Source organism: Hetaerina americana, unplaced genomic scaffold (assembly GCF_022747635.1).
Source record: "Hetaerina americana unplaced genomic scaffold, ioHetAmer1.1.p SCAF_10, whole genome shotgun sequence".
NCBI lineage: Eukaryota > Metazoa > Arthropoda > Insecta > Odonata > Calopterygidae > Hetaerina > Hetaerina americana.
This window is the reverse complement of record NW_027286070.1, coordinates 77,087,117-77,114,567: the sequence shown is the minus strand read 5'-3', so window position 1 is coordinate 77,114,567 and position 27,451 is coordinate 77,087,117. Positions and strand designations below refer to the sequence as shown.

Below are 27,451 nucleotides of genomic sequence, written 5' to 3'. Positions count from 1 at the left end.
TCTGCCTACGAGGCGCCCACAGTTCCGAATCCCCACACGGCGGCCATCACGTCGGACGCACTTCAGGCTCCTTTGTGCGAGGCACTCTCGCATGCGGGAACAATTTACCCCACCCCAACCACCCCCCGGAAGAGATGAAGGGGAATTGCAATGGGGTGGGAAAGAGAAGAGGCGTCGAAATCGAGCTGTGAAAGAAGCGTTTGGAACCGCATTCCTGGAAAAGGAAGTGCCCCCAGGCTGAAAAACATTCTGAAGTGGCCTGATGATTGGAGAGCCCTCGGAACCTAATTCGCTGCCTAATTTCATTGCCCTTCCCCAAAGAAAAACAAAACGCAGTCTTCGGTGTAAAGTTTGGTTCGAGGAGTGAGGGCGGGTTTCACCCAGTTATGAGCTCCACGGTGAGGAATTTTCCCAAGTCCGAAGGCAGGGGAGCGGTTCAATTCCCTCTTCCACGAAGATCCCAGAAAGGTCTGCCAGTCAGAGATTCATTCGCAAGGTTGGATTTGAGACTTGGGAGATGTCATCGGGCAATGCGCTCCGGCCGCGGGGGTCTATGTACCGCTGAGCTGCCACACCACCTAACCTACCTCCCCCAATGTGGGCTGATTTTTTTGATTTTTAATGAGTTTTTAGGATCTCGGTGGAAGTACGATATTCAGTAAGGCACTCATCGAATGAGTACGTTAAGTAACATTGGACAAAATTTGGGGAGACTAACGTGGTTCCTTCTTTTTTTGGAAGATATACTGACTTTACTTTCACCCCAGCATGCACTTGGGAAATTTAGAGAGCGTGAAGGGAAATTAATCGCTCATTTGTGCAAGTGAAGAGAGCAAGTGAGTGTAAACGGAAGCAAGTTGTGGAAGTCTTTCGGAGAATATGGACTTGATGAGTGCTTTCTGAATTCTATGAACGCGTTGCATGAAAGCAGCAAATAAGGCGCGCGAGTGAATGGGACGAAGGGTTTGCTTGTATTGCGTTTCATTCTTCTCCGTAGGTCGACTGATCAGTGTTTCCCGCTGAGAGTCTTACGGGATTTAATCGCAGCAACTTATCGCTGTAGACCCCGTAGAGTATTTTCCGCCAATGGCATCGCTTCGGCGAGGGAAGAATGAGAATGGGGCTGGAGGTTAGTCAGCCCAAACAGCCAGTTGGGTTCTGATTGGAGAAGGGGTAACGATGGATACCGAGCGAGTGCGAACGGCGAAATAATTGAACCAAATACTAGTGGACGATTTTTTTATGCCTTGGCTGCGTGCTTGCGAACACCGATGCAAAAGATTTGAGAGTTAAAAAGCGTACGAATGCCCTTAGATAGACTGGTAGTCCGATGAGCATATTAAAAAAATGAATATTTGCCAAGACAGTAAAGTTGTCCATGTTTAAAAATGTACTCCAACTCAAATTATTGCCTGAATATAAAACTTGGGTATGCCCGAATACTTGGAGTAGAATCATGCGTAAGGTATTGGTGTTCTTGGGGATTATTTTGGATAAAAATAGGTGAGGCAGGGCGAGGAATTAGTGACCTGTGGAATAATACGGATGGGATGCACCGTTAATACCTGTAGACGTGTGTAATGAAAGCGACGCTTGTTCAGTCATATCGAGGCAAGAGAGTTGTGTCGGTTCACCGAAAAGATAAATGTGAAATTAGTAAATGGTGCGAGAGGAAAAATATTAAACCGACGAAAGAGCGGACGTGTGTGGAGAGACTCACGGGGCGAAGAATTTCTCGGAAACAGACGGGAATGATTGGACGTGTCACAGGCGAAAGAATTGCGTATGCTCCTAGGACTTGGGAGAATATTTGTAAATGGTAATGAGTTTTCCTGAAATTACCTGAACCATTGTAAATAAATCTAAATTCGGGGACCAGGTCTTCCTGGGAAACCATAACCGGCACAGTGAAAGGAACTGGCCCCCCTACCCTGATGTGTGAATTTTCACACGCCGTATATGGCTTAGTACTGGGTGAACTCTACCATCACCTACTAAACCGACCTTCGGGTTGATTACTGTGTAAACTTTACGACATTACCTACCCTAAAAGCGACCGGCTTGAAGGCCGTGTTGTAGAGATATTGCTGAATTTCTTCCATATTTTGTAGGGTGGGTCGTGCACTAATTGTCTTCTTAAGACTCATTTTTCAACAAGAGAGAGTTGATTGCTTTCTCCTTGACCTGAAAATTTCTTGGTTATGTGTTATGTTTGGTGGTCGGATCAACATTCTTAAATGAATATTCGATCAGCATTTGGGAATATACATGGTCCATGGCAATAAGTTTGGACTATATTTTAGGGCACCCCGAAACTCTTTTAATTTGTTTTTCAAGCTACATGTTTGAATTCATTATAGTTTAAAGAGTCAGAATTCCTTCACTTTCATAAAATAATTTCTCAAGAAGCACATTTTGGTTCACCCGACATTAGAGCCGAGGAAATCCCACCAAGGTCTCAATCTTGTTATATTACTTTATAGATAATTTTTATTTTCTTATTTCTACATAAATGTTTGCAGATGATTGTTCTTCAATAGACAGTTTATTTTTAAATACTGTTTCATGGTTCATCATGCAAAATATTTCTAAAATTGCCAATAAATAAATCGCCTTTTCTTCTCAAAAGAAAATAAAATCTTAACTTCATGTACAACGAGTATCGATGGTTAAAATGAGCCACAGACAGGACACTTCATATGATAATACTTCCAGAGCAATATGAATTTAGGGTCATAGCATCTTCAGTCCGTCGATATATCTGGGGCTGTTTAAGGCATTTAATGAAAACATTAAAGGTTTCATAGTTATTCAAAATCTTATCGGCCAAGGTGGACAGAATGGGCAATTCCAACAAAAATGAAGAATTTGAAGAATTTTCCTATTTAGCTACTGCCAGATGAGTAGTAGGGAACGGTATCCCTTTTCCAGAAATCTTTAACATTTGATCATCGTTGGGTTGTGGAATTTTGAGGATTTCCATACCTTTAGTTAATTAAGTACCCATCGCAATTTATACTGCATCGTGGTAGTAACTGAAAATATTACATCAATGACTGTAATCTAAACAAACGTCTTGAACCGTCGCGGGTAAGTCTTGACAAATTACAACGATCTAATCACTAATTATCACAATCTACTTTAATAGAGTGTTAATAACTTGCTTCAGCTACATTAAATTCGTCCCTTTTCAGAGTCAATTATAACGACTCCTTACTTAACCTGCTTCCGTTCAATGTAATTCGCCGTTGAGGTTTATAGGACCGTTGAATAGGCGGATATGACGTCTTCGCTACGAGGGTGAAGCCTCTGTGCATACCGTTGATAATCTTTTTCCGGCGAAATATAAGGACAAGGAGAAACAGAATTCAAAATGCACATGTGGTTTACAGAGCTTAGAGTTAAGCGATCTCAATTAAGGCGAGGGATGAGGCATATTGACCCGGTTTTAAATTCAAAAAAGATCGCCCTGTTAGCAATGTCTAAATACAAAATTATTGCGCCTGATTTATTTGTCCCACGTTAGTCCGAGGATGACCAATGGAATAACTGCTTGCGATTATTTGGCTGCCTCCCCAAAGGTGAACCTAAACCTACTGATACAGATCAATGTCGGGGCGAAAGCATGGAATGGTAATGCCACGAAATGTGAAGGCGTAATCCCCGCTGACTCCCTTTACCAAGAGATTCTGTAAAAATACCTTTATCATAAGGTCATAATTTTTAATTTGAAATGACATTTTTGTCAGTGTCGTCCTTTTTCATTCTGGTGGGGATTAATTTTGACGTGCAATTCAATTGAACTCTTGACTTTTTAGACAGGCATGCACACATAACACTTTCTTACCTGTATTTGTGCGAATCTTTTATCCATCTGTTATCTTTCTCAGTCAAGTTCATCCTTTGCTGTGGTCCAGAGAGCAATTTATGCATATCTATTCCATTTTTCTTTTCATTCCATCGCCTATACTTCATTTTTCATGTTTTGCGTTCGACCTCTTCAGGTCATTTTGTGTATTCGGAGTGGTGAGCGCGTCCAAGAGCAACACCTCTCTCTGACTAATGATGGATGGCATGCGAGTTGAGTGGGCAGAGGATTCAGCTCTCTCGACTGGAGAGTGTCGGGTTGAAATCCCGGGTAATGCCTCTCCAATCTCCCTCCCATATAACTTCACGAAGGAAATTGCAGATTATAAGTATTTTTATCAATGTTGTGGGTACGTTTAATTTGGATTTGGATGGGGTGAGCAGCAGTAAGAAGTAAGGAGAGTGTTTAGTGCGGGAGTCTATTTATTTTAAGGATTTGTAGTTGGTCTTCATCTTGGTATACTACCTTGATCAAAAAGTTCCCGGAATAACCACCGTGTGGCGCTCCCATCGTTCCGATTTGAGTTCTGTTTTTTTTGTTAAATTGGTACATCTGTTGTTGATATTCCCTTTAAATCTTAGTGTCATAACTTGACATTTGCAAAAGTTACGGTCGGTTTTCGGTATGTCCATCAGTGCTTCCTGCGATTTTTCCATTACTTCCTCTCGGCTGCTAAAACGCGTTCCCCGTAATGGTTTTTTAACTCGATTGAACAGAAAGAAGTCACAGGGAGCCAAATCAGGTGAATTCGGTGGCTGTTGGATGGTATTTGTTGCATTTTTCGTCAAAAAATTACGAATAATGATAGCACTGTGCGACGGTGCGTTATCATGGTGCAAAATCCACGAGTTTTCTGCCCACATTTCTGGTCTCTTTCGGCGAATTGCTTCACGCAAACGTCTCATAACGCCCAAATAATACTCTTTGTTTACTGTCTGGCCTTCTGGCAAAAATTCATGACGCACTACACCGTTGTAATCCATGAAAACCGTCAGCATTGCCTTCTTTTTTGACTGAAAACGACGTGGTTTTTTTGGTCTCGGCTCATTTGGTGAACGCCAAACTTCACTTGCCTGATGTCTGGATTGCGTGTCGTACTCATAAACCCACGTCTCGTCTCCAGTAATGATCCTTTTGATGAATGTGGGATCGGATTCAGCCTCGCAAATCATGTCTTTTGCGACGTCAACACGGTCTCTTTTTTGCATGAAATTGAGGTCTTTTGGAACCAACTTTGCTGCTACACGACGGAAACCCAAATCATTAACCACAATGTCTTGGGCGGATCCATAGGCAATGTTCAAGTCCTCCGCTATTTCTCTGATGGTTAATTTGCGGTTATTGACCAACATTTCTTTTACTTTATCAATTTTTTCACCGACTTTCGATGTCGATGGTCTGCCACTGCGTTCATCATCTTCGCTTGACTCACGACCACTTCTGAACCGCTCGTGCCACTGGTAAACGACCGTTTTTTTAGAGAATCGTTGCCGAAACACTTTTCCAACATTTCCAACGTCCGTGCGCCACTAAATCCGTTTTTTACGCAAAATTTAATACAAGTTCGTTGTTGCAAATTTAAATCCATTTCTGCAATTGTAAAAAATCGCCAACACACACAGAGATAGATGTACTCTTGGCTACGTAACTTTTGCAAATGTCAAGTTATGACACTTAGATTTAAAGGGAATATCAACAACAGATGTACCAATTTAACAAAAAAAACAGAACTCAAATCGGAACGATGGGAGCGCCACACGGTGGTTATTCCGGGAACTTTTTGTTCAAGGTAGTATGGCCCTCTAAATCATCCGGAAATCCAAATCTTAAAGCTTCTCTAAAGGGAAGATTCCATCCTAAGAGGGAGTCTTACTTTTAGAAAGATTATATTCCGTCTCACTTTTTCTCGTACCAATTTTCAACAAGTCTCTTTCAAACCTTTTCTAATTGCTTCGTTAGCACTTTCGTTAATGGACTCTAAATGCGTGCTGCATATTCAAAATGTGTTCTGATAGTATGAGATAACATTATTTTATTTCTTTTCTTGACTGGGCGGCGGGGTAACGTCCTCGTCTGCCAATCCAGAGGTCGCGGGTTCGATTCCCATCTAGGCGGTTTTTCCTCCACCCAGAGCTTGGGTGTATGTAAACGTTAAATTGTTATATCAAAGCTCGAAGTCCGATGTAAAGGTCGAAATGCTGTTTTCGGACTAATTCAAAATAAACATTCATAAATAACGTACGTCTATCGAAGCCACGTTTCAATCGGACTATCAGTTCTTTTGAGGTTAAGTCGGTATAAGAAAGGGAACTTGATTTTCAATAAAAAATACATTTTTGTCTCCCTATTTTCACCCTCCGACAGTAAAATGTCCGTAAAGAAAATTGGGATCACTAATTTCTGGTTTCCCCGAAAACTTTTCGTCAGGTGTCGCTATTTTGAAGGCGGACAGGAATTACTATATATCGGACCGAGTGAATTACTCCCCCTCCCTGCGAGGACTTTCTGTTAGGACACGAATACCGTTTCCGCCTTCCTATTTTTCTTTTTAATTCCGTTTCATTTTCATGCGAGAAAAATCTGATCAGTGCCCAACAGAGAAAAATTTTGTTTCCGAGCCCAACTGGCCGTCTTTTCTACGTGCCCATTGTCCGTCAAATCCAACGGGCAGTCCTCGCATAGTTAGCTCGTGCATTGTAAAGAGATATTAAGGGCTACTTTTTTGTTTAAATTCCCCCTAGTGCACTTAAATATGATTTTTACTAATTTTGTATTTAGGGCCCCTTTTACCCCTTCTGTAGCCCTTTAGTGCGTGAAGAAAAGTCGTAGGTCGACTTCCATATTTCCGAGGACGAGTTGTTGTATTGTCTTCTTCCTATTTAACTTTTTTAAGGTAATCTACCGGTTAAGGTAGGTTTTTGGATGGACACAACTACCAAACAAACATTTTATTACTCCCAACAAAACACAAAATCCATCATCCTACTCTATATCAGGTCCTTCTTCATCTCTGAGTACTTTCTTCCTCCCTTCATCCCGTCCAACACCCCTATCCTGTTCCTTCCCTTTCCTCGTTTGCCTAACATTCTCCCCTCCAATACAGTCTTCAACATCCCACTGCCGGTCAACACCCCCTTCATCCACTTTTCCTGCCTCAATAGGATTGCTCCCAACAAACCCCTCTCTTCGCCCACCATACCAAGTACTTCCTCATTTGTTTTCTTCTCTGTCCATTTTACCTTCTCCATTCTTCTCCACACCCACATTTCAAAAGCCTCCAATCTACGTCTATCCTCCTGCTTCAATGACCACGTTTCCGCACCGTACATAGCTACGCTCCATATCAAAGTTTTTACGAGTCTTTCTTAACATCCTTACTCAAAGTCCCCGTCATCAACTCCCTCCTCCTTGTGAAAGCCTCTTTGCCTAGCGCAATTCTTCTCCTTACGTCCCTACTACTTTGACCGTGTTGGTCCAAAACACTACCGAGATAGGTAAACTGTTCTACCTGCTCTAGTTTTTGCCCTCCAATTCTAATGTTTAGCTTAGCCTTTTTCTTTCTAGAAAATCGCATAACCTTTGTTTCATTAATATTGATTCTCATCCCATACCTGTCGCACTGAATTTCCAATTCACTAAGCAATGCTTGCAGCCCCTTGGCTGACTGACAAAGTAAAGCTTGGTCATCAGCAAACCTAACTGATTTTACGAATTCCCCGCCCACTTTCATTCCTACCTCCAGTTCTTCCCACGCCTCTTTGATCATTTCCTCTGCATATAGGTTGAACAGCAAGGGTGATAATGGGCAACCCTGCCCTACACCTCTTCCTAACACTGCCCAACCGGACTCCCCGTTCCCCACTCGTACCTGAGCAGTCTGAGACATGTACAAGTTGCGGATTAGCCTCCTTTCCCAATTCACTCTATCAAACGCTTTTTTGAAATCTACAAAACAGTCAAATACCTCCTGGTTGTACTCTATATTCCTCTCGATTAATAATATCATTACTGAAATGGCATCACGCGTACCTCTCCCCTTCCTAAACCCAAACTGATCATCCCCTAAGTAATCATTTTCCCTACTCTCTATCCTTTTGTTTATGATCCTAAGAACAATTTTAGCTGCGTGGGATATCAAACTAATTGTCCTGTAGTCCTCACATGACGTGGCCTTTACCTTTTTCGGAATAGGAACTAAAACTGATCTCACGAAGTCTTCCGGCCAGATTCCCTCCTCATAAATACTACGGATCAGCCCATATAGCCTCTTCCTCCCACATTTTCCTAAGCATTTTAAAAGTTCCACGGGAATGTTATCTACCCCAACAGCCTTATTTAGTTTCATCTCCCTTAATGCCCTTTCTATCTCATTGTCTAGTATGCCTGGACCTAAGCTGTCTTCCTCTACGTCATTTTCTTCTTCAATGTCTAACTTTGTTGGTCTGAGTTCCTTACTATACAGTTCTTCTATATACTCCTTCCATCTCTCTTGGATCTTTCCTGCGTCAACTATTACCTTACCCGCCTTATCTCTAACAGTTAGCATAGATCTCCCTTTCTTACTTCCCGATAACGATTTAATTTTGCTGTACAGCGCACCGATTTCACCCTTCCTCTGCAGACTTTCCATATCCTCGCACTGCGTCTTCCACCATGCTTCCTTTGCTTTATTTGTTGACCGCCTCAATTTATTGTTCAATTCTTTGTAATTCATTTTGCCTGATTCTGTATTGACATTCTTCCATTTTCGCCGCTCATCCATCTGTGTAATCATCTCATCCGTGATCCATGGTTTCCTAGTCCTTTTAGCGTTAACGGTTCCAATAGTGTCTTTTGCGGCTTTAGACAACCCTTTCTTGATACTTTCCCATTTTTCTTCGATAGTACTTAGCTCTTTACCATCCTCCATGATTTCCTCTACCGCCTGTTTGTATTCCTTCCTTTTCAAACCATTTATTCTTCTACATTCCATTTTCTAATTCACCGCCCCTGCCTTATCTTTTTGAAACGGACGCTACATTTCATAACAACTAAATTGTGGTCAGAGTTGGCATCCGCACCCGGGAAGCTGTGCGAATTTATCACACTGTTCCTAAATCTGCGTCTAACCAGGATATAATCTAGCTGATACCTTTCTGAGTCACCTGGCATTTTCCATGTATACCTACGTCTTTTGTGGTGTCCAAACCAAGTGTTGTTGACAACTAAGCCCTGTCTCCTACAAAACTCAACTGCTTTCTCCCCACGGTCATTCCTCATGCCTAATCCGTAGTCCCAGACCTCGTCACCATCTCTTCCTTCACCTACCGTCGCATTCCAATCCCCCATCACTATCAAATATTTCCCTGCATGAACACACGCGATTATGTCCTCTAACTGATCGTATATCCTATCGACCTATTCTTCATTATTGTTGCTCGGTGGCATGTATACCTGAATAATAACCAAGTTCGTCGGTTCTGCTTTTATCTCTACTAGTAGTACCTTCCGTTACCTGCTCTATGTTGACTACGCTTCTTCCTACCTCTTCATTTAATACTATGGCTACCCCTCGTTGGCTCTCATCACCGCCGCTGTATATTATTCTATACTTATCGCTCCAGTAATCCCCGCTATCTTTCCATCTCACCTCGCATAGACCTAATATATCTATATTTCCCCTGCCCATCTCTCGCTTAACATTCTTCAATTTCCCCGTCCTCGTCATTGTCCTAACATTCCACGTTCCTATTCTAACTAATGTGGTCTTCTTCTCCAGCGTCTTCTGTCCTGCTGCTGCTGGTTTTCCCTTGCAAGGGTTTCGTGGGATGACGACCGCGGAAGCCTTGCCTCCCTTGCTGCCGGGCACGACACACGGCCGATTGGGCCGAGCCCCGTAGTTGCCAGGACTCAAAATATCTCTATTGTCCATCATATTTTCTTGGGAATGATAATTGAGGTGGTTTCCCGTTGCTTTCCTCAATAGTTTTTTTAACGTGACACCATCACTTACTGGCCGCCCCACTGGGGTCAGACGCCATTGCAGCCGCCTCACTGAGGAACAGACGCTGCGTGGACTACCTTTCGTCTGGCTCCTAACCTTCGACCCCTCTAGCACGGGTGACCCTACCAGGAGCAATAATTATTACTCCCGCCAGCACAGCTCTAATGGGTCATCGGAACGCACAAACCCTTCCACCACGTCCAAGGTTGTATTCCGGGTAGGGCCTATTCAACTAGTGGGGTAGATAAGGATGGAAATCTGTCCCCCCCCCCCAGATTTGGCTGTTATGGATTTTTATTTTACTCTTCAAGCTCAAGAAACCAATTATATAGTATTCGTGATTACCCTCTCTTCAAATGGATTGAGGTTAATAGCTCGCGGTCTTCCTTGCCCGCAGCACCTGCCAGTGCCCTCCTGGCGCCGGTGCTCCAAACCCTCCCGGCTGGTGCACAGTCACCAGCCGGAACATGTGTACGCCAAGAGCTCAAATTTCATCAGAGACGAAAATTGGCCTCGGAATACAACGGCAGAAAGGTGAAAATCTCGAGCCAAATGACCTTTCTCAAAGTGAGGATGCAAAGGTCATTAGCGACGAAAGAAAGAGATTTGTGCAGATGGCATCTTCCGAAGGCGAAGGAGGACAAAACCGGAGACCCATCCTTAATTCGGCCACAATCAACCAATTGTCTAAATTATCCTCATACTACGTGTAACGAAATTGTATAGTAAGATTATCAAAATATCATCTCGTCATTGACCCAGTCATCTTTTCAACCAAGTAGTTTATAGTAGGTAAATATAACGTATTTTTCTTGTTCAAATTTTAATAAATTAAACATATATTGTTAATGTTGTTGCTTTCGATTAACCAAGACAGTGGGGCAAGAAATAGTAACTTATAATTACTATATGCATATTTATAATACTAAATAAGAAAGAATAATGATGGTGGTGTGCATTTCGTGACATGGTCGAAGTACTCTGGGGATCCTTTTTGCCCTCAGGAGACGGTAATACGAGGTGCGCGAAGCGTTTCATTACCCTCTCTCTTCTTTGTGGAAAATATCACAAGGCGCGCCTCTCCCGAGGTACATGCGTATCTTATTAGCGATAGAATTACCCGTAAGTCGTCAACAATTACATGGCACGCCTTAAGACTCCGTTCCAATCATATAATAAGTCTGGAGAATTAGGTGGACACAGGATCAACAGAAACCTAATGAAGCCCTTGGTTGCTTTTCCCGGAGCTTCACGAAATAAAATAACTCCGATTACCGGAATGAATATTTCATATAACTAGCGTAATAAAGCCCCTCTCTTTTCACCATCGCTCTAGCATACTGTGTGTGGTAAACGTAATATTACGATGCATTTTGTGGATTAATTAACTATTTGAGACAACTTTGAATAAAAGATCTTGTAATACTAAAGCATTAAAAACTGCCGAAACGCTATTGCTCGTTCAAATACGCTGAAATAAGTTACATAAAAAGCCGCTAGAGGGAAACTTGAGGATCTCTGTTGTTTTTGTTACGAATTCTTGGCCATATTTCGTCAGAGGTGGGAGAAGGGAGTATGGGCATTTTGTTGGTTTCAGCGTTTTTGTCATTGCTTTGTTGTTTGTCATCGTAATACTTGGTTAGTGGTGAAATGTTGTTGAAATGTGTTTGTTTATTATTTGCACGAAATCGTAGTGGTTTTTAAGACAGCCCGTGGAAGTATTCCACTTATTTGACATTCTATGAGTCGTGGAAGAGACCCAAGTGTATGTTAGGATATAATCCTGGTATGCATTAAAATATTTGACGATCTGGTCGATTTATCAAGTGCCTTAAAGAAAATGGCAAGTCTTAACGCAAGCCAGCAGTTGGATGTTGACAATTCATCAGTAGTTAACCATACTCTATCGACTCAACATTGGGGTGGGTTGATTTCAATGACTATGTTTATAATACCATATTTACATATTATTGAGTTCTATTTGGAGATCCCATCGAAAGAAAAGTTTCTTTTACTAATTTATTGTAACACATTAGGTACATTGGAAGGATTAATTATTTTTGGTGGTGGATGTGGACAATGGAGGGAACCCCAGCAATTTCTTTTCCATTTGGCCAACGGTTGCTTCCTTATGTCATATATTTCGCCGCACACTCGCCATGGTGCATTATTCATGCATTCGGTTCTCATCATTGGTGAGTGTCAGCGTCTTGAATATGGTATTGTGTGAGATATAAAATATTAACTGTGTAATGGGGTTCTTTGGTTCTTGGGATGATGGCTAACTTTGCAATGTAGAACCGCTCTTGTAGAAATTTAATTTTCCATACTTCCGTTTATTAGGTAATTGGGCATTTTGTGATCACCCTTTCACTACTCTCAAAATTATTATATGGGTGTTGCTATCATTCAGTCCTCTGCTGTTAAATTCATCGTTAGATACCGAAGGATATGGAATGCTGAGCTTTCAGTAGCAATTTATTCTCGATGCCCTGTAAATTTATTGAACGCCCGTAACTCTGTGATAGGATTGTGTTTTTACGTGTTTCATTGAAGTTCAATCGGGATATTTCAGGTTTTCTGCTTTTTTCTACTTGGGCTTGGAGTGTGGTGTGTGCTCCTGATGTGTTCTCTTGGAATTTTGGCCTTGCAGTTTTAAATGTGGTGCAACTTCTTCACACAGCTTATCAGATGCGTCCAGTGAGCTTCGATCCTGAACTGGAAGAAGCCTATAGGTTGCTTTTCCTACCTTTTAAGGTAAACATAGCACTTAGCTCGAAATAAAAAGCAGTGGTACAAAATAAACAGACGCTACGTCAGTTCTCAGCAGTACTTTGAGTTTTTATTCATTTCAGTGACAGTTAAGAATTTGTCATTTGTGAGACTGGTTACACATTCAATAGAGTTGCACGTACATTTATGAAGCGTAGTATACAATGTGCTCATCAAAATTGTCATATTTTGGAAGTTTCTGTATTTCCCCTTGGTTAGTCAGTTTGATGTGAATCCCAAAAGTAGAAATCTTGAAGTGAGTGAGTCACTGAGTTGGAGGTGTGATTGAATGAATTCTCATTGTTTTTCTTATATTCAGCCTTTTTTCTCTTTAATCTAACTCAGTGATTCTTATTTTTCAATCTTCCCTATAATATAAAAAATATTAGAAACAAAAATGCATTACATTTTTGGTTTAATGAATTAATTGTCAAAAGTATCTTTGGTTGCCCCTTATTTGTTTGTCATAAATGTATTCATTTTTCCTACTTTTTATTTATATTATTTTGTATTATGTTTATATTCAGAAATCTGGCTTATTGTAGTGTGTGCCTTCACAAGGATTGAGTTTGGCATTGACCGGCATATGATTGCCCATTAAGGATGGCCATTTGTCCTCTTAACCATTGTACTCGAGGAAAACTTCAGGGTGACTTTCCAGAACGGTGCTGTGTAGTCAGTATTTAGATGCAAGGTAAAGAAAAAAGGTCAAATTATGTAACACGTTTGATGTTAACCCAAAATTTAAATGTAGAAGCAACTTTTGGCAGTTGTTTTCATACCCTAGCTGTACAAAAATGCTAACTTTAAGAAACACTGTCGTGGTATGTTGATACTTTAAAAACATGATGCATTCAATATTATATTGTATGGTAAAACTGTGAGTAATCATTATGCAGGACAAAGTATCAGTTCCAATTCAACTGAAAGCCTTGTGTTCAATATTTCTCAATTACAGTATTACTTGCCTGTCCAAGAAAAGAGATTTTTTAGTGCAAAAATTCTCACTAACTTTCATATTTTTATTTTTGCATGTTCACTCCCAAGGGGACGAATTCAGAGAAACCAGGCAACTTGAATGCATGCTTTCCCAAACTCCATTCATTTATGCATGACCTTCATGCCTTTGATCTACCCCAGATCAGTACTTCCTCTACTGATTTCATTTTTGAAATAAATACTCTCTTAATTTTTTTATAAATTCAAATAATTTGTGAATAAAAAATAATCGACTCTGAAGAATAAACTTTCATTGGGTTTGTAAGCCTCATGATTGAATCAACTGGTGTGAATCATTGCTTATGTCTGTTCAAGTTCAATTCTATTGGTCAACAGAACTCTTTCATATCATCAAGGTTTTCATACTTGGCTTGGTAGCTACCCTTCCATATTTGAATTACTTGAGTATTCTCACCTACATCCATTACATGTCCGTAATGTATAAAATAAAGGATGTGATATTTTTGGTGGAATCAAATCATTTGTCCGCCATCTGGAAATGATTTTGAACAGTTTTAGGTTCCCTTACTATTTTACCCTCGACCCAGTTCTTTGATACCCTGCAGGAAATACTTTTCAGAGTGAGTTTTCTCTGCTTTTGATATTTTCCTAAATTTCGAAAAGGCCCAAAACTTTCACCTAAAAATTTAATATTTGAGTCAGAACTACTTTTAATGGAGAGTTTGAATGACTGAACACCTGCCTGACTTTTCAGCCGCCCCCCCTTCACATATGCAACTGGCAAGATAAAAATATAATTTCAATCGCATGGAACATAACCCTAGACTTGCCAGTATTATAACCAGTAGAGTAGTTAAAAGTCTATGTTTTACCTAACTTTCATTTGAGTTTCTTTTCCCATAGTTTTCAAAATTATTAAATTGCATGCCTCCGAGTATCAATTACCAGAAATGATATTTGGAAAGTACAATATTTTAGAAAGTGTGAAAACATGTATTTGTATATGATACATATTTATTTTAGTTTGATCATTACATTTCTATTAGGTGTCACGCCTTTTGTTCAAGAAGATGGTCAGTCCAGAGTTTGCCCAGGTGATGTCATTGCACGCCGGAGAGGCATATGCCATGCAGAATTTGACTCGTACTGATCGTCTTGGGCTTCTTCTCTCTGGAAAGGTACTAATAATTGCATGGTTATTCCAGTATACACTTGAGGGGATCTCTAAGTCAGAAAGGGTGATCTCTTAATTGGGAAACATTATATTCGCTATGATTTTCGATAATTATAAATTTTTTGTTTCAATTTTTATCATAAGTTTACCTCTCAAATATTTTGTACAATTTTGAAAAGGTCCAGATGGCAATCATTTTCCTTCGTCCTAAAAACACATTGTGGAGATGTCTGCCAAAGCTGTTAAAATGTGCATTTTCAAATTTGATCTTCTTTTTCCAATTTTCACATGCAGTCACATTGCAAGTCAGTTGCAAAGAAGTTCGACAATGTTACAGTCTCATGGCAACCAAAGTGGAGTCCTACTGGTTCACTCATAAGTAAGAAAGTGTTTAAATTCTGTTTACTTTCCACCCTAATAATTCTTCAATCCTAATCATCAAGACATCCCTCAATTGTTGCTCTCTGAGCCCTGGAACTTTCTCTTATCAGTTGCGTCTATCTCAGGCCTGCCGTCTCACATCTCCAATTGTCGGCAATTTTTCTGGGGATGACATATTTTTCATTCATTCCTGAACTATAACAGATCCATGGGAACACCTTAATGAATGGCACATTAGCAAAATCTTTGGCTGTGGTTCGTTTATTTTATCTACAGAAACCATGTGAACATTGGCAGGCAATTGCTCAATGTTTTCCTTGCATGAATAAATCAAACTCCATTAATAGAAGTAGAGTATTTTCATGGTTGAACCATTTATTGGAATAATAATGAACTATTTGGATGTGAATCCCATGCCAATTATTATCATTTAACTAATACTAATCATAAAAAAAACTCAGAAAATTAATTCAAAAAACCCTTTGAAAATGCCGTTGTCCACCTGATAAAAATTCAAGTGGAAGTCATTGATTGAGTGATTAAGGTATTCTAGGTTTAATCCCGTATACTTTCAGGCTTTACTTCATAGAATAGTTTGATGTTCATATTAAATGAGTGTAAATTTCCGTACTGGCTCCCTTGCCTTTACTGGAATATACCTCAATCACAGACTTTCACCTCCGAAAATTCCCCAAACCACCCTCAAATTCCCACTCTCCCTCCTACAGAGCCGCCCTTCTCCTCAAGGGTAAGCAAAAGCCAACAGTTCTATATTCTCATTACCCTGCCCTGGTCTCTACCCCCCCACCCCAAACCCCTCCAATATTCCCGGAGCAGGCCCAAGGCTTAGTCATAGCCAAGGCGCCACCACCTCTCCTTTCCTTGACCGATAAAATCACAACCGCCAACTTCCCAAGTCCTGAAACCCTTCCTCACTCCTCAATTCAAAGGGCATGTATTCAACAGCTGTATTTGTAACTTGTACGTGATGATGCTGAAAGTCGGTGAAAGGAATCGTACCGTAAAATAAAATCTGTGGAAAATTACAAACTCATTTAAAATGGACATTTTTAATTTCTTATGAAATTCATTTAGGTTTTGACTTCTACACACTGGATATTTATAAGAGTTCATGCGTAATGGCCCGCAGCATTGAAAATATGAGGTGCTGTTTGCTCTGCAATAATTTTAAAAGTAATTAATCCAAGTGAATTATGGTATCTAGGTGCCCTATGTCCGTCAAACTTTTCAAATGCATTACATCCTGTTATAATAAAACACTATTTATTATGTTATGCACATGAATAAATTTTACAATTCAATTCTGATTGTTTCAATATAAAAAGATCAAAGTGATTTTAGACCAAAAAAATTCCATTTAATACTTTTCAAAGACATTGTCAAATTATTAGTAATTTTTGAAGAGGAAAAAGCAGGAATGTTATGTGGTAATTGGTTACTCCTGCATTATATTTTCTTAAGTGTTGATGGTATCTTTCAGGTGAATGTTCTGGCTGGCCAGCAGTTCCTGCACCACATCCATGCCTGTGAATTCCTCGATTCTCCTGAATTCGAATCTAGTCGAGCTACTACAGATGACAAATTCAAGGTAGGAATGAAAACAATATTGAATAATTACCACGACAATATTTAAATGACTGGTTAACCCACAAATATTCATATCTGGTGTCTTTATTCATCGATATGGTATTTTTAATCCATAATATTGCCCTTCATGTAATCATCCTAATTGCAGGTTTCCATCATGGCTGGAACATCATGCCGCTACCTCTGTTGGCAAAGGAGTGCGTTGGAGTATTTGCTTGTCAAAGAAACTCATCTGGCTACCGTGTTGGCCACCCTTGTTGCAAGGGACATTGCCACCAAATTATATGCAATGAATAGCAAAGTATGTATCATCCTAATTTTCATTCTCCCTCATTAGTTTTTATGTGGTTAGGAAAATGTTTGACAAGAGTTAGAAACCAACCACGTGACATGATATCCTTGATCTGAACTTGATTCAATGAAAGTCTCAGGTCAGGGGATGTGACCATGGAGGTCATTGTGGTGGCATTGCCCACAGTTCTTTTAATTTTATTTAATTATATACTGATAGCTCTCCATCAAGGAATTGGTGTGTTTTGGTTTTGTGGAAAGTTTAATAATTCTTAAATTTATGGGTGTTTCTAGAATTATTATAAGTTAGCTTGTATCTATCATAATTGGAGCCCTGGTATTGGCATTATTTTTCTAGCCTAGAATTGATTCCTATATTATTATGCCTATCAATAGATGACAAAAATGAAATTTTTTCATGCTTATGATTCCAGTTTCATTTCTTTTCGTAGTGGAAAGCAATTTTAGCCATCTTTTTAATATTTTTTAACAATGAGTCATACTCGAATGCATTGACATGAATCATGGTCTATTGTGCATAGTTATGTTTCTCGCTGCTTAGAAACTACAGGCTGCCCTAAAATAGTAATTATTAGTGCCAGCAGAATTAAGGATTTGATCGCCATGCATTCCCATGGATATATTGAGTTATCAAATTTCAATCATTTTTGTTTTCATGAAATTTTTAATATTTTGCATAAAACTTCTGGTTTGCTTTAACTATAAATTTAACACTCCCTTACCCTCAGCACCCCAACATAAAAATTACACAAGAGAAGTGTTTAACCTTTATCAATAATATCGGTTGGTTTTGGCATACTTAATTGATTATAGGGATATAATGTCAGATATGACCTTTAAAAAAGCCCCTTGCTTGTAAGATTTTTTGTTACTGAAATACTGGAAAATGCTGGTATTTTTCTTGTGTACACTTGCCACGGAAACATTTTACCAGAGACACCAAAAATCTCCATCCTCCGGGTTCTTTGGCTGGATGTATAAATTTTGCAAATGTTGACTTTGCAATTTCCGCCATCAATCAGAGGCCTTGTGTGTCCTCTCTTAATTTTTTGTCGCTAACATTCAGAATGATTGCCATTGATTATTTGAATCCTTTACCTTCTTTGACCGTTGCTCTAGCAACATCTTTCATCAGTCCTTGTTTTATATGCTGTGGCATCAAGGCAACATTTTTTGGGTCAGATGAGTTGCTTTTCCTGGAATGAATTCATTCATCTAAAGTTACTCCTTCATTCAATTGGACACTTATTTGTCTATCTTACTGCATACAGAGAAAACGGCTGTACATGCTTTGTGAATCCCATTTATGGAGTAACAAATTTATCAATTTGAATTCACCCCACAGTTTCCTCTTCTGTTCTTCAGACTCAACTTGTTTGAGGATTTGTTTCATATATTTATATAATCCTTTCGGCCCAACAGGATGTGCTACTCGAGCTGATGGCTTTTTATTTCCCTTGCGTTAAAACCTTTACGGTGAAATTGGTTGCTTTTATGAGTAGTGGCCATTCTTTTGGATCATAAATGCCTATGGCTCCATTTCTTTGAAGGGTCCTACGTCCTAGTCCCCCCTTAAGTATTTTCTCTGTGTGTATTAATTGATACATGCATTGCTAATGAAATGGCAATTAGAAAAATTGTCACAAGTGGAGCTCCAATCAGGGAAGGTTCTTTAAGGGTAAAATATACAGGGTGCGGCACTTTAATCCGGATAAGCACGCATTTCCTCAAAGGAGATTTCCTCGCCGGGTCAGCAAAACCTTCCCCAGGCCTCCCCTATTCATTATACTTGGCCACAATATCGTAAACAGTTGATGTGGGGTACACGATGAAGAATCGAACTACATATTTCGAAATATAACGCCCAGCGCGAACACTTTTGACAATTGCGGCTCTTTGATTGTACTCCGCACTTGTGCATAACATCTCGGCCATTTTGAGGTTATGGTTGTTTACTAGATGCCTATATCTTTCAAGATCCCCAATCGCAAACTCCAGTGGAACTACGATATGGCGGGAAGTTCAAATTGAAATTTGTCCAGATTCAAGCGTCGCTACCTGTACAATGAAATAATTAACAAACTCTGAAATAAGGCAATCTGTATCAAATGACTAGTTATTTTGTTTCCATTTCACTGGCATTCCATGTGTATTTTTCTACTCTATCTTGTTAGAAACATTCCTTTTTGCTGCTTGCAAATAAAGATGTAACTCAAAATCCTCTCTTCACCTAGGTTACGGCAATATGATCTATCAAGGTCCCTATAGAATTTCAAAGAATAAAATTTTATTTTACTTGGTCCACTTGCAGAAGCAAATTATGTGAGAATATTTGGAGTAATTAACATATCTGCAAAGAATAAATATGCATAGTACAATATAATTTTTAAATATTGCTGTGTAGTATTTTTTTACATATTTCTACGGAGTTTGTGATTTATCATTTATTGATGTACCCAATATTATGTACCTCTGACCTCGTTGTTTTATTGTATCCCGATTGCCTGGTGAGAATAAATAGTAATAATAATTAATGTTCCTTGTTTGAACTTGTGTCAGATTGTGACAGAGAAAGGGTCCCACTTGGATATCCGTCTTCCAAGTATAGCATCATGTTTAGCGACAGCATCTGCGAATGCCAATAATTCGGCCGCCAGCCCCGTCCTGCCTGCTATTGGCAGTGGAGGCGGTGGTCTCTCTGGCTCCCACACATCGGCCAAAACATCACCTCTCTCACCTGGAGGCACAGGTGAGATGTCCTGGTTTTTTTCCAATTCGTGGAAATCGGTGACAAATATTGCCATAATTTTGTTTTGTATGCATTATTGGATTCACTCATTTGAATGCTCTTTGTGTGATGCCTTATTTTAATCATTGGTTTGAATAGAGCTTAGCCTAGAGCATCATTGCTTAGATGTATGACTAGGGACTGTAATTCAGATATTTTTGTATGCTCTGCAAGTTGACCATTGAAAATTAGGTATTGAAATGAGTGAACTTTTAATATATTTTTAATTCATGAAATTATTATTATTGATCAAGTTAGTACCCAATGAGGTTCCTCAAAAATTACAATGACAGAATGTGACTTCAGCTCTTTGGCAATGACTTTTATATTTAAATACTACCCTTAACCTCCATAATTTAAATGATCTTATTGGAGACTATATATTTGAGTGCTTCTTTTGGATGACTGGAAATTATTTTGTTTTTCCTGGAAAGTTTCCATTTGTAGTACAGGAAAGATTATTTGTTGCTGTAAAAAACAAGTTATAGAATTATGCGATTTAGAAGTGTCTGTGGAAATTTTATCCTTGTGAATATTGCTTTTTTTGGAATTTTAATATTATATGATGGGATATGTTAAAATCATCAATTTATTTTTAAGTAACATGAAAATTAGAATGAGTGTAAAGAATGCACATAGTGATTTCCCTGAGACATTTTGAATTTCCTAATTTGAGTCTAATCGATGGCAGTTGCTAGTGCGGGTGGCAGTGAGGACTGGTCTGGTCCGGAAGGAATGAGGCCCTGGAACTGGGGCAGGGAGATCCCATCGAGAGCTGCCACGGACCCACGTCTTCCAGCACTTATAGAGCCATACCAGGAGCTACCTTCCAGTGATGTTGAGAGCTGGTTAGAATCCAGCTCTAAATTTTACAGTTGTGAGATGGCCGATGCAGAATAATAATCAGTTGGGTTGCAGGAAGAATTTCATGCTCTTCTGTTGGTTGCATTGCATTGCCATTTAGGGGGTCTGATGTGTCAAATAATTCCCAAATATTTTGGTTGAGATTGGCACAGTGTCTATGTCTCTCATATGCAAGCAGTGTCAGGCATGGTTTTCATTACTCATTAATTTTTACTGTTAATGCCAGAAATCAAATATTTCTTGTTTTTTTAGCATTAAAATATAGCTGCTGGCTAACATTTATGCCCATGTTATTTCCTTTTCAGTGTTTTAACTTAAAAATAAGCTTAAAATATTTACTAGACATTCTGGACCTTCAGTCTTCATCCTATCCAATGGAAGAATATTTAAGTCAGTTGCATAAAGAAATGTTTTAAACTAGCCAATGATAACAAGAATTAAATAATAATTAGTATATGTGCTGTTTTGTGCATCACCATTTTTGCCATTTTTGTGAGCTCAAGCATGATTCCAGATTTATGTCAACATTCTGCACTGGTTGTTCAAATCTTTGAAAAACTTATATCACCTATTGACTGTAGTGATTCTTGATGCATCAATGGCAGAATGCCACTGCAATAAAAACCCAAGCAGTACATGTGAAATTCAGCACCTGATAGCCATAGAAGATTTGAACATCCATGATAAAGCTGCATTGTGATGTAAACCACGACGCTTAATTGAATTGCATCCCCATTGGTTTCAGTTTTCAGATGTTGGTATTTGCTAAAACTTTCAGGATCCCCCTGCTTGAACCACGTTTTGATTCAAGCCACTAGAGAGTGGAAATATTTAGGGAGGATACCGAAGCCCTTGATTGAGCTCAGTGTTCAATCAAGGCAAGATAATAAGCGGATGAATGAGGTAATGAACTTTAATGTACTATGTAACATTGACAAATGAATGTGCTGTATCGTTATTTTAGAAATGCATTATTAAATTCTGATAAATCATTTCACTGGTAAATTTGTTAACTCACTGATTACAGACACGATGCCCTTATTAAATTTTATATCTTTTCAATGCATTAATGACTGGAATAATTTTTAAATGTTGATCCCTGTAATTATACCTCCAATATGGAAGGTGGACTCCTCCAAGAAATGGCAAGGGGCCGTCATTTCTACACGCATGACACACGTGCTAACTGTCGTCCAGGGCAGAGGAATATGTAAGTGTGTAGCCATATCACAAATTGTGTGACTCTTTTGTCTATAAAAATCTCTTTACTGGTCTTAATAAATGTGTTTCACTTAAGTCATAACTGTGTATTGTTGGTTTTTTTTTAATTTGAGTTCAGGGATAACATGTTAATTCCTGTATCTTAACACTAGAAGGCTGCAGGGGTCCAATCTAACACCTTTTTTTTACGATCCATCATGTTTGTGTAGCTTTTGTTGCTTAAGAGGATGCTGTTTCATTTTTTACAATGAGGAGTCAATCTGATGATTGTTGTTATTGATGCTGGTGTTGCTTCCTCGTAAACTTTTAATTTTCCTTTGAGGCAAGAGGGGGGTCTGACTCCTACAAGGGTTGTCTTAAATGTTTCCAATCTCAACATGAAGATGGCAACACTCTTTAACTGAAGTTGGGAAATGCGTTTGCAGATGCATTGAAAGGTACTCGCCAAAATTTCAGCCATTTTGGACTCTCATTTGCTGTTTGACAATCATTTTAGTCAGTCATTGTGAGGGTTTTTGTGAAAATGGAAACAATTTTGTATCAAGCTGTCATTAAATATTTGTTTTTGAAAGGCAGTATGCCGTCTCAAATCAAAGACAAGCTGTGTATGGGGACTCTGCAGAATCATTTACGATCATGAAATTTTGGGTGACTGAATTTAAACTTGGCCGTACCAACTTGGCAGGTGACGAATGTGCAGGGAGGTTAAAAGTTGCGACAGCCACCAAGCACCAGCATCACCACTTTCGCTCACTTTGGACCAAAAACTCATTCAAATGAACATTTACAAGACCCTGTTGGAGCATTTTAATTGAAGTGAGTCAGATTTTTTGCATCTCTAACTGAAGATGAAATTTGGACCCACTACTGCACTCCTGAGATGAAATAATACTCAAAGTAGTGGACCACAAAGGTGAACCTGCTCCAAAAAAGACAATGACTGTTGGGTTGGCCGGGAGGGTGATCACCATTGTGTTTTGGGATAGTGAGAGCATTGTGTTCTTACAATATCTTCAAAAAGGTAAGCCAATATGAGGAGGGTATTATGCATCATTACTAGACAAGCTGGAGGCGGAAATTGCTCAAGCCCAACTGCAGTTAAAGAAGAAGGAAGTGTTCGTCCATCAGAGCAATGCACCTGCCCACACGACAGCAGTCGCTGTGGCTGGAATGCACAAATTGCACTTTGAATTTGTTGACCACTCACTGTATTCACCTGAATATGCAGATCTGACCCACTGCCTTTTTCCCGTTTCCTAACCTTGAAGTTTCACTTGGAGGACGAAGAATTTCATTAGACGAGGAGGTGATCGCATGTGTTAATGCCTATTTTGCAAAGAAAAACATCCACTTCTATTAAGGAGGATTGATAAGTTTAAGATTTGCCGTGACTGGGATTCGAACCCAGATCCCTCAATGTCCAGTCAAGTGCTTTAGGCAGTTAAGCTATCGAGGCGTCCTCTTAAACTCTGACATTTTGGTCATCCCTGTCAAGGCGAATGATTTTTACACACTGAAATTGTTGCATTGAAATGCACATTAGCGGATGACTCCATTGAAAGTTACTGTTGTGGCATCTCCCGCAGTTTCTTTGGAATCACCTCGTCTACCATCGTACGTGTAAATAGAATGAGCCTCATTAAAATATGCTTACATATTGCTTTTAAAGCATGCATCCCAAAACAGAAAGTACTGACGGCTAAACATTCCATCCACCCATTGTTCCCAGTCGCTAACAAATTTTCTTGCTCTCCTTCCCTCCTCTCCCGGCTCTTTAAGTTTTGCTTTCCTGCTTAAAAATTACCGAGATCGTCACTGCAGTGGAATGTGTTTGGACTTGAATCTTTCTGCACAAGTAGTGGGCTCACCTTTGGGAAATTTTTCCATTTCATTGTGTACCGTGATAGTGTGCTGTCGGCATGGCGCACTAGGGATTGATGCCTGAACTTATGGCCCACAGTGAGAACTTTCTGAGAATAAGTTGGGTTGTGATTTTGATTTAAATAATGACGAGGATTGGTTTAAATTTGGCCTGCAATGTGATTTACCTTTGAATGGTCCTGATTCTCAGATGGAAATCTGAAAGTCTTCTGTCACTTGGTGTTCAGTTTTTTATAGCAAGAAAATCACAAGTGACTCCATAGTGCATTTAAATGTAATTTATTGTCTTCACAATTATTTTACAGCGGAATCAAAAGTCCGTGGAAGAGGTAGAGCACCAGTTGGAAGATGGATACACTAGGTAGGCTCATGGTAGTGCTTCTGGTGCATGTGGAGGACCTGCCCACTTCAAGAATGTCCTTGCAGCTGTGCAGGAGGTAATAAAATGGCTGGACTTCATTCTGTGAATCCTGCCCCACAACGCTGCCCACTTCATGTCTCTCGGAAAGTTCTGGATCTGACTGCAACAAAAATGCTTGGATTCTCTACGAGGAAGTGATCGGCGGTCGCTTAAAAAGTTCCTCCATGCCTTAATCCATTTGGCCCACCTGGAATAGTCGTCACCTTCCAGCCATGAACCAATGTTCATTTGGGTTGTAAGCAGTGTTTCTATTTATTGGCAATTTTTTGTTCCGAGTTTACATACACCAAATTTAAATACCACTACTTCGAAAGAAATTTATCTGAGTCATATATGCATGTACAAGCATACAGAGTGCTGTTAATATGTTCAATTTTTCCAGTGAAAGTCTTTAAGAAGTATGATTGGGTACTCCCACCTTACGTACTTCAAATTAGATTTTTTGACTTAAAGATATATTTTGTAATTGGCTCATTGAAGAAAATATCCCTTTAGGCAATCCCACAGGAGGCTGATATAAAAGTCGGAATGGTAAACTAATTTTAAAACTTTAAGTGAAATTATTAAAGAGAAATCTCACTTGATACACCACTCCATTTTACTTTATACATAGTTCAGTAAGTAGCTGCCACTGTGATGAAAATGCATCCCCAGAAATTTCACAGTGATCACAGGAGCTATTGGCATAGTGTTAAGATATGACATGCAATTGTCCTGCATGATGGATAACTAAAAAGTGGTCATATTCTGGCTTGCAGCAAATGATGGCTGATTAAGCTAAATTTCTTTCCCCACAAGTCCCTTACTGACTGCTTTCACAGTAGCTCAGCGCTGTAGCCAGGGTAATGTTGGTGGAACAGCAAATCGATGCTGCTACTCATGAAAAACAGTACTCATTTACTCCAAATGAGCCGAACAGAACTTAACATTAATTTATCATTTTGAGTTTCTGAGTTGTGATTTACGTTTTTGCGTTTTTCCTGTACAGAATTATGTACGTTATATTATCCATAAAATACATAAAAATATGTTCAGTAAAAAAGTTTTATGCATAATAATATTTCAAAGTCCGTTATTTATTAGGCTACATTGAGATGGTCCACATGTCATGGTTTTGTTCCTTCCTCCACAAAGGTTGCATGTAGTTTCACAATATGAGAGAACATTTTTTGTTACTAAAGCATTTCATGTGTAATATGTGGCAATGACTAGACTTACTGTGTATGCCGGGTTTAAATGTACTTACTGTCGCTCACCTTGGGGCTTTATACAGATGTGAGATTTCTAAACGATCAATTCAATTGGTGTATAATTCTCGAATTAATAGGCCAGGTTTAGATAGTTGTCAATGTACAATTGCATGCCAAATCCCTCTGTGACATCAATTAAATGGACAATTTGAATCGCAAAATTATATATTAATGTACACTTTCATGGTAGGGCTATATGAAATAACTTCTCCTGGTAGAAGGAACTATGTAGGGAACCTGATGGCAAGTGAGAATCATGTTTGACAGGGGTTGAAGACAGAAAGGAATACGGGGAAGGTCAGGGGAGTGTGAGGACTAGAGATGAAGACATAACACTTCGTGGGTTGGGATGGAAATTCCACCGTGGCCATTGCTTCTTCCTGAAATGTTGCCTTGAGTGCTCTGCTTAACGCGTCAACATTAAAGTTGTCAATAACAGGTTTGCTAGATTCAAAGATTGAAACCATGGATTCTGGTTCATGCCACTGACCATCCTGGGCTTCACACAAGTTAGGTGATTTTTCTGATACCTGACCTTTTTTGGGAAACCAGTTGACACAAAGCAATGAGCTTGGTCCGCCTACCTTAATGTGCATATTGTGTATGCCGTTGGGCTTAATATTAGGTATGGGTGTTGCAAGGATATTGTATGGTAGGACCATACACATTCTTCAAGGAAAACTAAATAAAGTGGGGGGCCTACAAAAATCTGAATTATTAAAATACTTGTCGGGGAGGCCTCCTATACCCTCTCCTTAACTGTGATCATAGTATTAGATGAGCTTGCCTATTAAACCAACCTTGGGTTGTTTATTGTGGTCGGGTGATACCCTCAGGCTCTTGGTGAATATCAGCGTTCTCGAGCAAATATTTATATCAACTATTAAGTACAGGACCTCTGGTTCCTCATGATGGTTGGCACATGGAAATTACTTCAGAGGGGGAAATCTATTAAATGTTTGTCAAGATGAGATTTTTCTGATTGCGTTATTATAATTTGACGAGCAGAGTAAGAGACTAATGGAACACTAGGGGTACATGTTGGTTAGGCATAAATGAGCCCCTGGCCATAGTATTGGATGTATCTCTTTGGGATTTTCCTGTGTAGATTCTAAGGAAACCATAACACGTTGATTTATTAATCTTGGAAGAAAATTTGTAGATCCACGGAGGATAATCTGCCATCTTGGGGCCTTTGTGTGGACGGAAACCACATGATTTGAAGAAAGGAATTTAGTTTTATCTCATGAATTGATGTACTCAAAATATCGTCTTCTAGAACTCTACTGCAGTTGGTCTGATTGGCATTGTCCTACGCATCATGGTTACAATACTAATTCGTGAGTCCTCGCGACAAAAGAAAAAATACAATTGAAAACAAAGATGTGGAAAATACTCTGTCAACTGAAAAAGGATCTGATGTTTCCCAGTGTATGTTCATGATGAATTCTTTCCATTGAGATTATTTGTCTTCGGCTGGATCTCAATGTCCTCCTTGGTTAGTCGGGTCCAATAGTTGGCTGAGCAGCGGAATAATGTCATTTTTCCCATCTGATGACATGGTCCATATTTTTGCTATGTTCTGGTTTGGTGGAAAACTGGAGAAAACATGTTGATCAACTTCAATGTGATGTCCTTTTTCACGTGGGTGCCACTCCTGACTACAACCGCCTGCTTGTAGAATTTGTAACACTTGAAGTAGGTTGACGTCATTGAATGGTGGAAAAGTTTCACCATGTCCTTGTCAAATTTGGTTTCTAGGAACCTAAGCACGTTGGTAGGTTGCACCACAGTGAAAGTGAAAAGGTTCACCACATCGAATCTGGTAGAGAAGTCGTGGGAGAGGTCATGGCCAGTCGGGGAAGCTGTGAGCCAGGCTTAGACCATTGATCAATCAGGAGCAGCGACCTGACTCCTGGCAAAGAGTATGGAATCCCGGCCAGAATCCGTGACTTGGCATTCACCCCT

The 27,451-nt window shown here is 39.5% G+C and overlaps 1 protein-coding gene across 2 annotated transcripts; it reads left to right on the top strand.

Moving 5' to 3' along the window:
• The first annotated feature begins 11,390 nt into the window (after positions 1-11,390).
• LOC139700290 (popeye domain-containing protein 3-like) lies at positions 11,391-22,013 on the top strand. Of its 2 annotated transcripts, XM_071598930.1 has the most exons (8): positions 11,391-11,773; positions 11,888-12,046; positions 12,427-12,608; positions 14,630-14,761; positions 16,640-16,747; positions 16,895-17,047; positions 19,618-19,807; positions 20,538-22,013. In XM_071598930.1, the coding sequence occupies exons 1-8, from the start codon at positions 11,692-11,694 to the stop codon at positions 20,744-20,746; spliced, it is 1,215 nt and encodes a 404-aa protein (XP_071455031.1). In that variant the 5' UTR covers positions 11,391-11,691; the 3' UTR covers positions 20,747-22,013. The 2 variants fall into 2 exon arrangements, with proteins under 2 accessions (XP_071455031.1, XP_071455032.1); XM_071598931.1 differs by lacking the exon at positions 11,888-12,046.
• Positions 22,014-27,451: the final 5,438 nt, after the last annotated feature.

Excerpts from the sequence above, each read along its gene's own strand:
- LOC139700290 (XM_071598930.1), top strand. The coding sequence starts at position 11,692 with ATGGCAAGTCTTAACGCAAGCCAGCAGTTGGATGTTGACAATTCATCA. Across the intron at positions 12,609-14,629 it reads TGCTTTTCCTACCTTTTAAG|GTGTCACGCCTTTTGTTCAA; the intron begins GTAAACATAGCA and ends CATTTCTATTAG. Across the intron at positions 19,808-20,537 it reads TCTCTCACCTGGAGGCACAG|TTGCTAGTGCGGGTGGCAGT; the intron begins GTGAGATGTCCT and ends AATCGATGGCAG.